At 33.9% G+C, this 14963-nt stretch overlaps 1 protein-coding gene across 1 annotated transcript in view; it reads left to right on the top strand.

Annotated features, from left to right (window-relative positions):
- The window catches only part of LOC145686195 (hemocyanin-like), a gene marked incomplete in the record, with an annotated part of 92972 nt that overhangs the window by 10423 nt on the left and 67586 nt on the right, over nt 1-14963 (top strand). The window contains 2 exon segments of the mRNA XM_081759235.1: nt 5113-5246; nt 11877-12215. Of these exon segments, the coding sequence (XP_081615361.1) occupies nt 5113-5246; nt 11877-12215 (473 nt within the window).

Here is a 14963-nt window from a genome sequence, read left to right as displayed (position 1 = left end):
AACATTAATCACCATAGAATTAAAACGAAAATTGATAGCGAGAACTGGTTTTCTGCAATCAATTTTGCTTTCCAAGAATATATTGCACTCCCACTCAAATCTCTACTAAAACCGGAAGTGGTAGAAATCTACTGTCATTTCCGGTTTCAATATTCGGAAAATATCACGTCATACAAATCAAATACCTTTATGTGGTGTACACAACTACTTGTTAATATGGCTTGGATAGGAGAGGGGAGACTGTGACATGTAGTGTATTTTCATATGTATGCGATAGCACGTGATCTTATGAGCAAAACAGGGGCCTGTAAACCAATTACAATTTAACTCTAGAGTACATGTAAATATCATTTTATAGAAAACACCTGGCCGTGGATCGTAGGATCAAATATATAAACTGGAAGTGGTAGATAACTGCACTTTTGCTTTTAGAACAGCGATAAGGACAGACATGAAACCTATTTTTGCTTTACCATTAGTGTGATTTCATAAGGGGACCTGAAAAGTAATATCTCCTTGGAGCTATATTTTCTATTGTCCTCTATTTTCGTAGTATTCCTTTCCACCCCCAGTGTATTGAAATTACTCTTCGGGAATTAAACCTTTGAAATTATCACTGATTATCATACTTATAACGTAGCATAGTTTACAAATTTACTACTACTACTATCAATAATAATAATAATAATAATAATAATAATAATAATAATAATAATAATAATAATAATAATAAATATTCTTTACAATAAGTTAGAAAAGTGATGAAAATGCTTAAACAATCTTCGATTTGGTAGCTATTCTTGAGTCTTCTGCTATGTGAAAATCTACATAGGGCATCTTTCGGGAATTTGCCGGGCCTGAGAAGATGCCCATTGATTGTAAAAAGGCCCTCAGCGCCCATGGCCTGCAAATTACAAAGGGGGAAGAAACCCGAGGAAGATACCATTAAGATAAACAACCGTGGAAGCTTCCTTTTCATAGAGAGTTTTCTTCCAGGGCGCTGTTCCCCTTCCCTCTGTTGCCCCTAAGTAATCTTAACAGCCAAGTTAATGCCATTGTCAGTGTTTACTGAGAATTCTAATGTTAAGGAAGCATTTCACTACTAGAAACGTTTTTAGCCTCACGTTACGTTACTAGATTAAAAAAAAAAAAAAAAAAATGGGAACGGAATCATATTCCGCGAAATGATAAACAAGATATTGAACTCTTAGTTGAACTGTTTGATTGTTTTAATATATTTATAATATATAATCAGCAAGGTAGAAAGAAACACTTTTATACAGGGTGTCTTAAAAGTCCCCTGGCATAGGGTAACTTTCTTATTATCAGAGTTACAACAAAATGTAAGAGGGAAAACCGTCTCCAAATATGTTTTAATCTAAAAAATAAAAAATAAACAATGGAGATATTTTATTTATATCCCCATCAGGAAGTCGCGGTCGGAAAGAGGGATTGCCGCCGTCGGCAGCCGGCACCCGTCCGCGGCGGCACGACGATCTACTTGTTCAAAGTTGCCGACCTTTTGCCGAGTCGGCAAGCGGTCGAAAATCGTCAAGTAAAATTCCCTTTGCCGACCGTCAGAGCCGGCAAAACAATCGGAAAGGCCTCTTTCCGACCCTCTGCCGACTCCTTATGCCGGCCTCTTTTCGATGGCGGTGCCGGCGCATTTACTGCGCCTTTACGGTTGTTTGCCGACTGCTCGGCAAGACAACTTTCCGACGGCGGTGCCGGCGCATTTAATGCTCATTTCCGGCTGTTTGCCGACCGCTCGCCAAGGCAACTATTCGTCGCGGTCAAAAATCGCGCTGAAAGATGCCGGCGCCGGCAATCCGACCGCGGCATCTGGTCGGCATGGACAAATTGTCCGACTATAGGCGGCAGAATCCTGATGGGGATAGTATCATTTCTTTTTTAACTCTACGAATAAGAGAACAGCGGTTTAATTCTAGTACTATACACTTTATCAACTAAGTATAATTTCTTTAAAAAAATGGTGTCTATTTTAATCTTACCAATTTATGTTTTATTCTTTTTGTTACTACTTTGTGTGAGACCTGTTATCATCCTGACCTCGAAGAAATTTAAAAAAAAAAAAAAATGAAATTGTGACTGATTCGTTGATGAATTCTCCTAATTATAATTTCGCCTATCACTCTGTCATTTACAAATGAAAAGCACATCCATCAAAATGTTAAAGGTGATACTGCATTTAATTAATATCTAAATGTAACCAGTGCTCGAAATGAAAATTTTCATGAACCGACAACGCTTTATTTCATTCGTTAATATCTTACTTTTTTTTTGTGTATGATTACTACAATGACAAGATTAACTAACGACTATTAAAATCAGAGTGAAGAAAAAAATGACAGCTAAAATAGAAAGCCTGAATTTGTGGACAAGGTTACCTTTGTGGGAACAATGAAGTTCACGAGACTCGGATAATAATAATAATAATAATAATAATAATAATAATAATAATAATAATAATAATAATAATAATAATAATAATAATAATAATAATAATAATAATAATGTTTATTATACAGCAAACAGCATACTTAGCCACAAGAGACAGGAGGCACAGGCACATGATACATGCAACCCTACATATAGAATAGTCTTAGATTATATTTAATAGGAGGCAAAATACACCAGCAATGCAAGCTATACATGCAGTCGATATTGTAAAATAATGATATTAACAATAATAAAATGAACAGAAATATTTTTAAAAAAATATTACATGTGACATGTAAATAAAGACTCGTAACTAAAATTTAAAAGAAGTGCAGCATACGGAAAAGAGAAAATAATAACTTAAACCTAGAAGAAAAGAAAAGAAATAATAGGGAAATAAATGATAGACGACTAAATTAGGAACTAATATTATTTAAGAAAATCTACCAAATGGCACCTCACTAAATTAAACAAGTGAACATTATAGATCCTTTAAAAATTTAGTGTTCTGAACGAACTTTAACGAAGTTAGTCTGGAAAATATCTAGAACAGAGTAATATTTGTTTCCAGTTTGAATAGTTTTACAAATAGATTTTAGAATAGAAACATTCGGGACAAAAGGAACAAAATTTCTAATATTACGGTAAGAAGTTATTATGGAAAATAAACCACCAATGAAAGAAACCTCCATGAAGAATTTTATGAAAAAATTTCAGATCGAAAATATAACGCTTATCGAAACGCCTACCTAAAGCCTGGCACACACGTTACGACATATCTGTCAGGTAAACCTCACCGGTATACCGGGAAGATATATCTGTGCACGCTAGAGCGCACACACGTAACGGTAAACCTGAAGATTTTAACCCAGTCGAGAGATGGTGACCAAACAAGAAGACGACAGCCGACGCTCCCTATTCAAGAAATTAGCCACAACTCACCTAAATACTGTACAGGTGTGCCTAAGTGACTCACACACACGCTCAGGTCTACACGTCTGTGTAGACAGTAAAAATTGAATTTATATTCTTCTCCAGTCGCTTGCTACACTTGTCCTGTTCGGCCTGCAACTGCTGGCACACACGCTCCGGTTTACCTGTACAGGTAAATCTCACCGGTATACCGGAAAGTGTGTGCCGGGCATAACAAAAAATATAATAATAATAATAATAATAATAATAATAATAATAATAATAATAATAATAATAATAATAATAATAGTAATAATAAACGAAAGTCACAGAGTATAAAAATGTGAAGGCAATCAGAGATGCTTGTAGTATCCTGTTAAAAGTTAAAACTCTCCTTGCAACAGTGGATCTTCACGTAGAATAGAAGCTTATGTAATTGTTATAATAATAAATTAAAGAATATTAAGTCATAATTGACTGCATATTGAAATATCTCAAAAACATTTATGAACCAGAATGCCGTTCCAGTTCATTTCGAGCCCTGAATGTAACACTATAAAAAATAGTATGCATTGAAAGTTTCTAACATTATTACCTGAGAAATGCCATTATGTTATGACGTCTTAAAGCTATCGTCTCATATTTCCGAGGTGAATAAAAGTGTTGGAACTACTAGGTATAATTTGAAACTTCAGTACTATTGTGAAACACTGTCAAATCTTCTACATAGGGACTATTTTTGCCTTGATAAGATTGTTAGGCGGCTGCGCATGGGAGCGGATGGAGTGTTAGAGGGAAAGACAAGATACCTAAGCATTGGTAATTTATTTCCAATTTGATCACTGAATGAAACCCTGCTGATCGAGTAACGTCTCGAATAATAATAATAATAATAAAAAAAAACGGAATAGTGATTCAGATTATTCTTTAACCTCCTTCATACAAGGTAATCTCACTGCTGAATAAATATGCAAACTAAAAATTAGTCACAAACTATAAAGCTACTTGGAAAATTCAGCAAATCAATCTATATATATAAAAGAGAACGTACAAAATCCTTTGTCCGCTCATCACGCTAATACGGCTGAACCAATTTCTTTCATTTTTGGGGGGTTATTAGGATTTGGACCCTAGATGGTTTTTATCATATCACTTTAATTTTTAATTACCAGTGTCTTGAGATAATTGACCATTCAGGTGTCCACAAATCCTTTGTTAGTTCATCATAGGTAAAAATAAACGTATTTATATGCAACCCGCATGACCGTTTCACTCGGCGGGTTAACATAAATGACAGGCGATATACAGCGGAAAATAGCTTGAATCTTCTGTTTAAAATTTTTTAATTGATTTGCTTATTTTTACAGACACTTTTACAATATGCCAGCACCGGGATGACCGCAGCGAAGCGGGGCGGGTTAACATAAATGACAGGCGATATAATGTTAAGATTTACTGCAATCTTCTATGGTTTTTATCATATCACTTGAAAGCGAAAAAGTAAAAATTATCTAAGTAACAAAGTTTATTGCGTTCTGGGGTGACCGCAGCGAAGCGGGGTGAACGCTGCTAGTTTGTAATATTATTGTTACTTTTACTGTACAAATAAAAATGACCTTTTAAATGAAAGTACTTTCCATCTGTGGCTTGATAAACTTACATTTAGTTTAGTAATTAAAGCTACTAGTTTCATACCGTAAACACATTTATTTATATTTTATTTCTATTTTTTATTTGCAGCGGACGAAACTTTCCTTAAAAGACAAATGCTTATTCTGAAGTTGCTGCGCCATATAAGTGAACCGTTGGAGGATCCGGAACTGGTTCAGATAAAGGATTCCTACAGCCCTCTCAATAGCCTCAGCGTTTACAAGGTATGTTATGTTGACTCTTGTTTAACGAGTTGAAAATTCGGTGAATTATCAAACGTGCACCATAATATCTTGTGTTAACTCCAAGTTTAATTAGTTCAAAGTTAGATTAAACAGCAACGAACAGGCCAATACTCAAAGTTTCCCTAAGTCATAAAAACAATTATTAAACACGCTAAGTGAAACATAGTTGATATCAACTTTTACCTATCTAGCTGATACGTAACTTCAAATTGATGGACGTGGTTTAAGTACAGGGAACGAACGTATAGCACAGGGAATGAACGTATAAGAGTATAATTAAATGAACTAAATTGTAAAGAGTCCTGTTTTGATAAAGTCCAATAAACCAGAACAATGTAAACCAAATTAAAGAGATATCATTGGAAGGTAAAAAGCTGCCTTCTTTCTACAAGACATTTTCAATTTCTAGCTCTTTAGTGTCAAATATTGATTGAATGATTATGTATTGTGTTGCACATGAAATGTCCTTTAAGACAGTATGAAAATAAACATCGATAACTTTTATCAGATATTTGAAACGTAACATCCTTGTGCTCAGGGGTAAAAGTAGATCTAAAACGGTAAGGGGACTTGTCTAATTGTAATTTACCCATTGTAGTTTTTCAGGAAGTGGAGGGACGCCATATATATTTTTTTGGAAGTGGGCGGACGACATTTCCTCGCGTTCTTCCTCACTTTTACCTCTGCTTATGCTTCAATAACCTTCTACGTGTCTTCATTCCACTATGGAAAAAATCCTTGATTTAAAAGCAATGAAAAGTACTTTTTAATCATTACTTTCCACAATCGGTTCTACAAAATATGAAGATCCGGGGGGAAATATGGAGATCAGGAGGAAAAATATCCGAGAAATGAGATAATATTATATCCGGAATCTACTAATTTTTGAACAGTCAAATATATGCCATATGAGGTTACCGTGCAATAAGATAGGCCCATGCCTATTTATCGATGTCTTTTGTTTTTTAAACACAATTTCCGGTGTATTTCTCCAATATATTCGCAGTATCTTGATACTGTCATGATTGGATCTCTTGGAAAAAATAAAACCAGAAAAGTTGACAACACTCTGAGCTTTCTACCGGACTCTTAGAATGTTTTTTTTTTGGGGGGGGGGATAGAATGTAGATTTTGGACATTGCTTGAAAGCTTTTTCTGACATTAAGACATCGCGATAAGCTTTTACAGTTGTCGTACAGCACCTATTTTTCATTACAGGCGACAATTCGATTCAAGAAGATTCTCTTTACTTCCTTAAATTAACGGAACTGCAGATTTTCAAGCGATAAATTTCTTGAGTATCTGGCAGTTACTAGAGTACGCACGTATCAAGCTTTTCGATTTATTTAAGGCGCCCAATTTACGGAACAGCTGCAGTAGAAACGTAGAAGTTCTCTACAACTTTGCGGATTGATTTTTTGGGATCTTTTTGAATAGTTGCTTTCAAATCCTCAAGATTATGCTCAGATGGAGGTCCTCCACAGAGTTTATTTTCAAATTCATATATCCACTTCTGAATTTGGCAAGCCAACGTTGAATGGTGTGCAGTACCCTCACCAAAAGCGTCGCATATGTTTGAGATTGTTTCTTCACCATTAGGTCCTAATTCTGTTTCCGTATAACATAATGACTTTTAGATCTTTCTTTCTCTCTGTGGCTTCTTTATATCTAGAAAAAATACTAGGATTAAAGTTTCAAATTTCTAATATTATAGAATGAACATTATTTCAAATATTACAGAGAGTTTTGTTTCCTACCAGCATAAAATTAGTTATTTTAAATGTCACCTTTTAAACTATTTTTAAAACAATGCTTCGTGTGTAACAATCCCATATAATCCATACATAGAAAAAAACTATTATACACAAGCTTATGATACGTTTTCTTTAAGCTTTATTTCAAAATTACTTAAAGTAATTTTTTCCTTATATTTGAAAGGTTTTCTCATTATTGAAATATATGGACGGGTGGAAGGTACAGTGTAAGTCATATTTTCTTGTCCGACTAACATCACTTTTATGAGAAACAAATTGCTTTCTGATACGACTGGAATTTTCACAGTCATCTGTTGAAATCTGTCATCTTTCAGAATGAACCTCTGGCTTACTTCACATGTTCTGTTAACAGGTTGACTTATCTAGATCTAGTTTTTGTTTATTTAATCTTTTATACAAAGTGATAAAATAACTTTAACCTGTCCATTTTCCTCATGAATGAAAAGTTAGGGATGAAAAAGAGAACTGCCTCTACTACGAATCAACTCAGTGTATCTTTCACCGCATTATTAAATGTATCTCGGTCTTTTATATTCCTTTATTAAACCTTTCCCACATGCTGAAAATCTGTTTCCATTAAAAAAAACTTTTATACGTATTACCAATTACCCAACATTTAATATATTTCCCTTCTTCCCGTATGAAAAAAACTCTTAAGTAAAAGTTTCAACAATTTGGCGTGTGGAGGATTAAGATTACGATTTAGATTTCTGGGCTATCGGCATCTACGACCATGTTATCCCGTCACGTATGAGGGATGGCATCCTTCGGCAATCACACTATCCGAGGAAACGAAGAAAGCGGTTTGGGACCTGTATGTTAGGTACCATCCCGGCATTTGATTGGTGTAAATGAGGAGAAGTTCATTGGCTGGTCTGTAAAAGCTTTTATATTTTTGTACCGAGTGTCCCCATCGGGAATCGAACCCGGGACCGTTCGCACAATGAACCGGGACTGCACTACACGAGGTTACAAGGCATGTGGAGTATGAAGATAAGTTGTAATGGGGCTAATGTCAATTTATTTTTAAAAGGGATCTCATTGCATTCGTCCCTAAAGTGGGTGGAATTTAGAAGGTTACACGACTATCTTCCTCGCGAGCGATTTAAAGGATATTTTACAAGACCATTAAATGGGCAAGGTGTATCCATATAGTACTTGTGAATTACATCAATTCTGGTTGAATCAAATTCCCTCCTTAGCCATTATATCTTTTCAGTCTAATTGAAATACAGGAAATTGCCGTTGCAATGCACGCAAGTGATTATATCTTTATTTTCTCTAACTAATCCGTGTTAAAACATTTCATTATGTTCGAATTTCGAACAATTAGTATTATGAATGAAAATTCCATATTTTTATCTACATTTAACTTCATATTTTTTAAAAAAGATATAATTAAGATTCATTCTATTTTGTAAATAGTTTTCTAATTACAATATTTTATTGTTAAGACGATATATTAGTCACTTTTTATGCATCTATGCAATCAACCAAACGATAGCGGTTTAAAAGTAATCAATGAACGTTATTCCATTAAATAAGCTTTGTGAAACTTCCAATACAATACTATTGACTAATAACACTATTGGCTAAGTGCAAAATTTCAAATCAACCAATTAACGTTACGATTTCATATTTCTATGATTTATTCTTCTCGCATTCCTGCATTATGCAGTCACTTTTTTGTATTTTATTTGTAAACGAATGTATCTATTAGTGTACCTGTTAACTTTATAACTACAATATGGATGAAGAGAAAATACAAGAGTTTTCTTTAAAAGAAAAACGCGAAACATTTCTGGAAGTAAAGAAAGGAGAAAGGAAAGAATACATAACGGAAAATTTTACTGCAACAAATTAATTTTGGAGGTGCCCAAAATATCATTATGGTAATATATATTACAAAAGATTGTCTTATCCATCGTTACTTTTTATTTGTCGCACATTTTAGATTATAAATTCTGACGGAGTCTACCATTTATTGATTTGTATCCTCAGAAAATATTGAAACTAGACAAATCCCTTTTACTGATATTGCAAAGTGAAATTTAAATGTAATTTTTAGCCTAATGTCCATTAGGCTAAAGAAAATAACTGATAAACATAAGAGAGTGATTATTAAAGAATTGGATGAAGCGTAATGTGAAAAAGGAAAACGGAAGAATCCCCATGGATGTGATTTTTATCCATTACAAGATCATATAACATGGAATCGAACCAGGAACCTCTCACTAAAGTTAAGCAGCCGTGTCTCCTTCCAGAGATATTGTTTTATGTTCCTACTTATGTATCATATACCGGTATCATTTTCTGAATTTCTCGAATGGACTTAGCCCCTTCTCGCCCACAAATCCTCAATTCCAAAATTTTAATTCTAAGAAAGTACTGAGTTAATGCACCAGACCTGTTTCTGGCTTTGAAGAAAGTATTATTAACAGGAATGGTGTCCAACAGCTCATATAACTTGAACTTAGTTTCAAATGAATAAAGTATGACACTGAGTAACGTGTGGATAATGAAACGTAGCATATTTTGTATTCTATATGTAAGCTATTGAGCCTATTATTCTCGTAGCCACCAAAGTCAAAATCTACCTCTAGACTCTAACTCTACCTCTACCAGTGACGAGAGCAATTTACACTTGAATATTTAACAGTGAACAACAACAATGGGTGGGAAGTTAATCAAAACCTATTTTAAAGGTACTATACCAGTATTCATCTGATGAAACTGAGGGAAACCTAAGTCACGATAGCACGGCATTGGATTCGGACTTAACGTTTTCCCTATTGCTAAACAAGATACTAAATAAAAGGCTAATGAACTGGATTCAGGATGGACACTCGCAATTTTTAAATGTGTGTAATTTCTTTAGGATTATTTACACACTTAAAACTTACAATTATAAACATTCTCAACTTTTGTTCATATCTTGAAGTGGTATGTATTAAATATACAATGGATAACGTTCAGCAGAATTAGAAATATTAAAGAAATAACCAAGAGATTCATCTTACAATTGACATAAAATGCCTACATATATTGTACTAAGTGTTATTATATCCTATATTCATTCTGCGTTATTGGCCACTCGTTTTAATAGGAAAGCAAAATTCTCAACTTCTGTTGTGATCATATATATTTTTTGCTCGATTCGACGATTTCGATACAAAATTGAAGTAAGCAAAGGAAGAAAGTCAGATGTCTGGAACATTGGAAATGAAAATATATCTTTCATAAAACGAAGAAAGAATTTAAGAGTGAAATAAGTTTTAAAAAGCTTCAAAGCACAGGAAAACTTGTCGTTTCAAGCCATAACACAGACAGTTTTATGGTCCCACATTTTACAATTCGCTTTTATAATACTGCGAGATAGTTTTCATATATTTGCATTTCTGTTTATATTCTATTTCTTTTTTGTTTGTTTTGTTTTTTAATAAAATGGACAAAACGAGAGAAGTTCTATGGTGAATGGTCGTTTATGTGTTTTGTTTTTACGAGCCAATAACGTAGTACCTTTTTAACTTTCTAAAGCAATTATATTTGGTTTCTGTCTGTTGAAGAAGCAAGGAAAGAATGTTGTATAATAATTTTGACGATTAAAACATTAATAATAGCCATATGTCTAATGCAAATTAAATTTATGCGTCGTCTCTTTATTGTATCTTTTTTTTTTTAATATGCTCAGTTTCTGGACGTCTATGAGAGTTGAGTATTGTGTACTTGACTTTTTGTTCTGTTTCACTTCGGCGACTCATTTCTTTGCATAATAACATAACCAACAAAATATCTGTTCAAATTGTTAAAGAATCGCATTGGAGCAACAAAAATGTATTGTTTAAAGTATTACTTTTTAATTCAGCCATTTCCACTTTGGTGCTTCACGTGGTCTTCTAAGACAACTCTCTTGAAGGCAAGGTAATGTCTTAAAAGACGGCCTATACTGTAAGAATTGACAGAGGCGCACCCACGAGGTAGTCCATGGAGTCCAGATGTTTCCGAAAACTTCCTAGCTCAACATACATTTGTACACTTTCTGAATAAAATTATACCGGTACTTGCTTAATAGGGAAGTGATTGATGTAGCATGAAAATTCGATCTTACACTTCATCTGTATACTTTTTCTCTTGCAAAAACAATCTAGTTCTATCATTTTTTTCTGAAAATATAGGTTTAAGCATTTTATGATTACTTATCGTCTTTTCGGGTGTAGAATAATACCCGTTCAATCCTACATAAACATAGGGCTTGTAATATTGGAACCCCCCAACAGAAATTTCTGGGTACACGTCTGAGGGTTGATCTTGCAAAATGGTCTATGCGTCCGTCAACTGTTCCGAATTCAAGCTCCTAATTGAAGTCTTGTTTGGAAGCACATGTTAACAGTTAGGTCCTGCTCTAGGAAGCTCAGTATTACAGAAGGACGTAGAACTGAAAACAATATGTTTTTCACGTTCTTTGTAAACCTAATAAGTAGTGTGTTGGATTTTTTTTTTTTTTATGAGACCCTCATAGGTCGTTGGATACAAAGAAGTCAGTTTGATACAAAGTCAATAAATGTTCTGAACAGTTCATATCTGCTGGAATTTGTAAAATCCAAACAGGACAGTGCACCTATTCTCTTATATAGACAGAAACACTAGGGAGTAAATTGTTGTAAAACACCAGTATTCTCGTTTATTGGGTTGCTTAACCTTCCACTAACATTATGTTTATTTGACCATACAAGGCTGTGATTTATGATTTCTGTCTTCCTTATTTGGAAAGTAACTTTCGTATTTCTACCAACAATCTAAACTTATACATGAATATTTTTTGAACATTTTTTAGGACCCACAGTTGGTACAGAAAGTAGTAAGGAAACTGGAAAATGGACAAATGCTGAACCGTGACAATATCTTCGTTCTGTTTGATCCCGTCCATCGGCGTCAGATGATTGATGTGTTTGAGATCCTGTACTTCGCCAACGACTATGATACTTTCTTTAAGACAGCAGTGTGGCTCAGAGACAGAATGAACCCACGACAGTTCCTTTATGCCTTCAGCGTTGCATTACTGCACAGGAAAGACTGCAGAGGATTCACCTTGCCACCTGCTTATGAAATTACTCCTCACATGTTCCTTACCACTGATGTAGTTCGTCAGGCATACCAGGCCAAAATGACAAGGGTGAGTTATTGCTTAATTTAATATATTAATTATACGACTGTCATACGTGTATTTGTCTATCTGCCTGTTAGTACGCACACAGAAAGGCTGTATCTTCTTAATTAGTGTTCATTTTTTTAACTATTGTAGATAATTACAAAACACCTTTTCACTGAAATTGCTAAGATAATTGAAAAAAGTTATGAAGAAGCACTTGAATCGGACTTACGCGTTATTTTTGTAATCATCTCAGATATAGCACAATTATTCTGCAGGAAGGATTCGTTTTATAACAGATGAGACAGAATATTTCACAAAAGAATTACTGTCGAGACAATTTTCACTTCGGTTATTGTATATCGTGATTAGGTACTAGAATGACATTAGGAACACTGGTACATGATTGCAAGTTAATATTAGATGTATTTAGATTCGTTCCTTTGCAAAATTGCAGGTCAATATTTCTTCAAAGGTTAGGCGACGATAAGAATACCTAAATTAGTATTTGGTAGTTTTGGAGTGTTCGTTAATGAAGTAACAGTATAGTAACGAAAGAAAGTAATCTTCAGTTGACAAAATTCTTTACTTAATAACTCAGCAATAAATTAACCTATTACAGTACCGATTTTGGCAAGTTATCAAATTATAAGTATCCTATGAATAACAACAAAAATATTCAAATTAATACATTTGTTTCCCAGTTATTAGCAAAAGAAAATTTGTCAACTGTCAAAATACTTTCTTTTCTGTGTGTACCTCCGAAGTCGTATACCAATGGAGGGGGTCTGCGAATGACCGCATACAATACTGTTGACAACATCTCTGTTAATTTTCCAACACAGTTTTGACCATTTAAGACATTCATTTTGAATGTATATTTCACCTAATGGCAACCATATTAATTTGGCATGGTCAAATTAGTGTTGCCAAAAGTATCAATAAATTGGCTCATAAAAATTATATTGATCACATATTTTTCTTATAAGTTACAAGAAGAAAGAACAGATGACAAAATCAACCTGAATACACTGAATAATTAAAGGAAATGTAATGGATAAACAAAAAGGACGCAATTATGTTGTAATTTTTTTTTTCCAAAAACTAAATATACCTTACTTGTAGTCATTTTATAAATGGTGTTTTATTTTAGGGTTGTTTGTTCTTTCAAAAACTAGTAAATGACGTCATCGTACGCTATTTGATGTCATTATGCATCCAGCTGTTCATTTTAAACTTAAAATGTTTGTAGAGCTACCAAACATAGTTACATTTGTTTCTTTATTCAAATGTATAGAAATCAAACGGGATCATTAACCGACCCCTGCCATTGGTATATACTAACTTGAAAATAGCATCGGCACTTGACCGTAACTTAAAGATTCAAGAATAGTTTGGAAGCAGGGACGGATTTAGGTGGGGTGCATAGGAGCACATGCACCTCCTTCACTGTAAATATACACTATCTAAAATGAGAACCTAGCAGTGAAAAAGCAACATTTTCCGAAACTTTCCGCTGTCATGTGTCCGTTTGAATCTTAAAAGAAAGCTTAGTTTTGCAAAAGCAATAGTTTGTCTTTTTTCTGAAGGTTGAAGGAAAAGGATTCACTGAATAAAGTAATATTCCTCATTGACACCACGGGTGCTTAAAGACATTTAAAAACTTAAAAATTAAAATCAAATGTAGTGGCAGTTATTGGTGCACCCCCATTCAAGAAATCCTGGATCCGGCTTTGTTTGGAAGAATGTAGGTTTTAAATGAAATCTGTATTCTTTTAGTCAAAACATTCAAAAATTTACTGTGATGTTTTATAATTAGCTTCAATTAAGACTTTCCTAAATTTAGGCTTATTTTTCACTAAGTCTGTCTCAAACTAAAATTAATATAGCCTATTTAATGGTTAATCAGTATTCTTAAATATACACAAATTATTAATCATGGATTATATAGGTTTGATACAAGTTTACATAATAAGGAACTTTTTCTTAATAAAAAGAGGAACTTTTTATAAGTAATACTATAAATATAGTGTAAAAGAAAACACCTAATGAACTTCATTAACGAAACAGTTTAATATCACAAATCCTCAAAATGTTTCCACATATCAACTGCAATTTTCACCAATGATGGTATTATTTAAGAAGACTCTTTGGGAAAAAGAATATTTCAATAAATTAATGAAGCAAGTACTTGATGAATAAAGAAGTAAAACTGTTAGCAGGTAGCCAAAAAAAAAAAAAAAAAAAAGTAAAATTTTGTACTTACAAAACATTTACTTTTTCTTTAAATTTCATCTTGTCTGTCTTTTGCTTTACACGTGTTTTCCCACCTACTATGTAGATGAATTCTCTTTTAGATTTTATAGGTAAAACTTTAAGCGTTTGAAAGTATGAGTGATTAGGTAAAAATAATAATTTATCTCTATATATTTTTCATATATGATCATTTTGAGTTAGAATTTAGAATTCTGGGCTTTCGGCATCGAAGGCCATTTAGCCCGTCATGTTTGAGGGAAAACGTCTCTCGGGGAGCACACTACCCGGGAAAAGGGAAGGAAGGAAACGGCCTAGGATCTATACGTTAGATACCACCCTGGTATTTGCCTGATGTGCATGAGTAAAACCCAAATATACGTCATTCAGGGAGCTCGCCTAAAAAGTTTTAAACTTTTTCCACCGAGTGCCCCCACCGGGAATCGAACCCGGAACCGCTCGCATCGAAGGTGAGAGCATTAGCGAAGATTATTTTCAGTCCATTATTGGTTTCTATTC

This window comes from Thermobia domestica, chromosome 5 (genome assembly GCF_964235325.1).
Source record: "Thermobia domestica chromosome 5, izTheDome1.hap1.1, whole genome shotgun sequence".
Taxonomy (NCBI): Eukaryota; Metazoa; Arthropoda; class Insecta; order Zygentoma; family Lepismatidae; genus Thermobia; species Thermobia domestica.
Note: the sequence above shows the minus strand (reverse complement) of the source record. Positions and strands in the feature narration are given on the sequence as shown.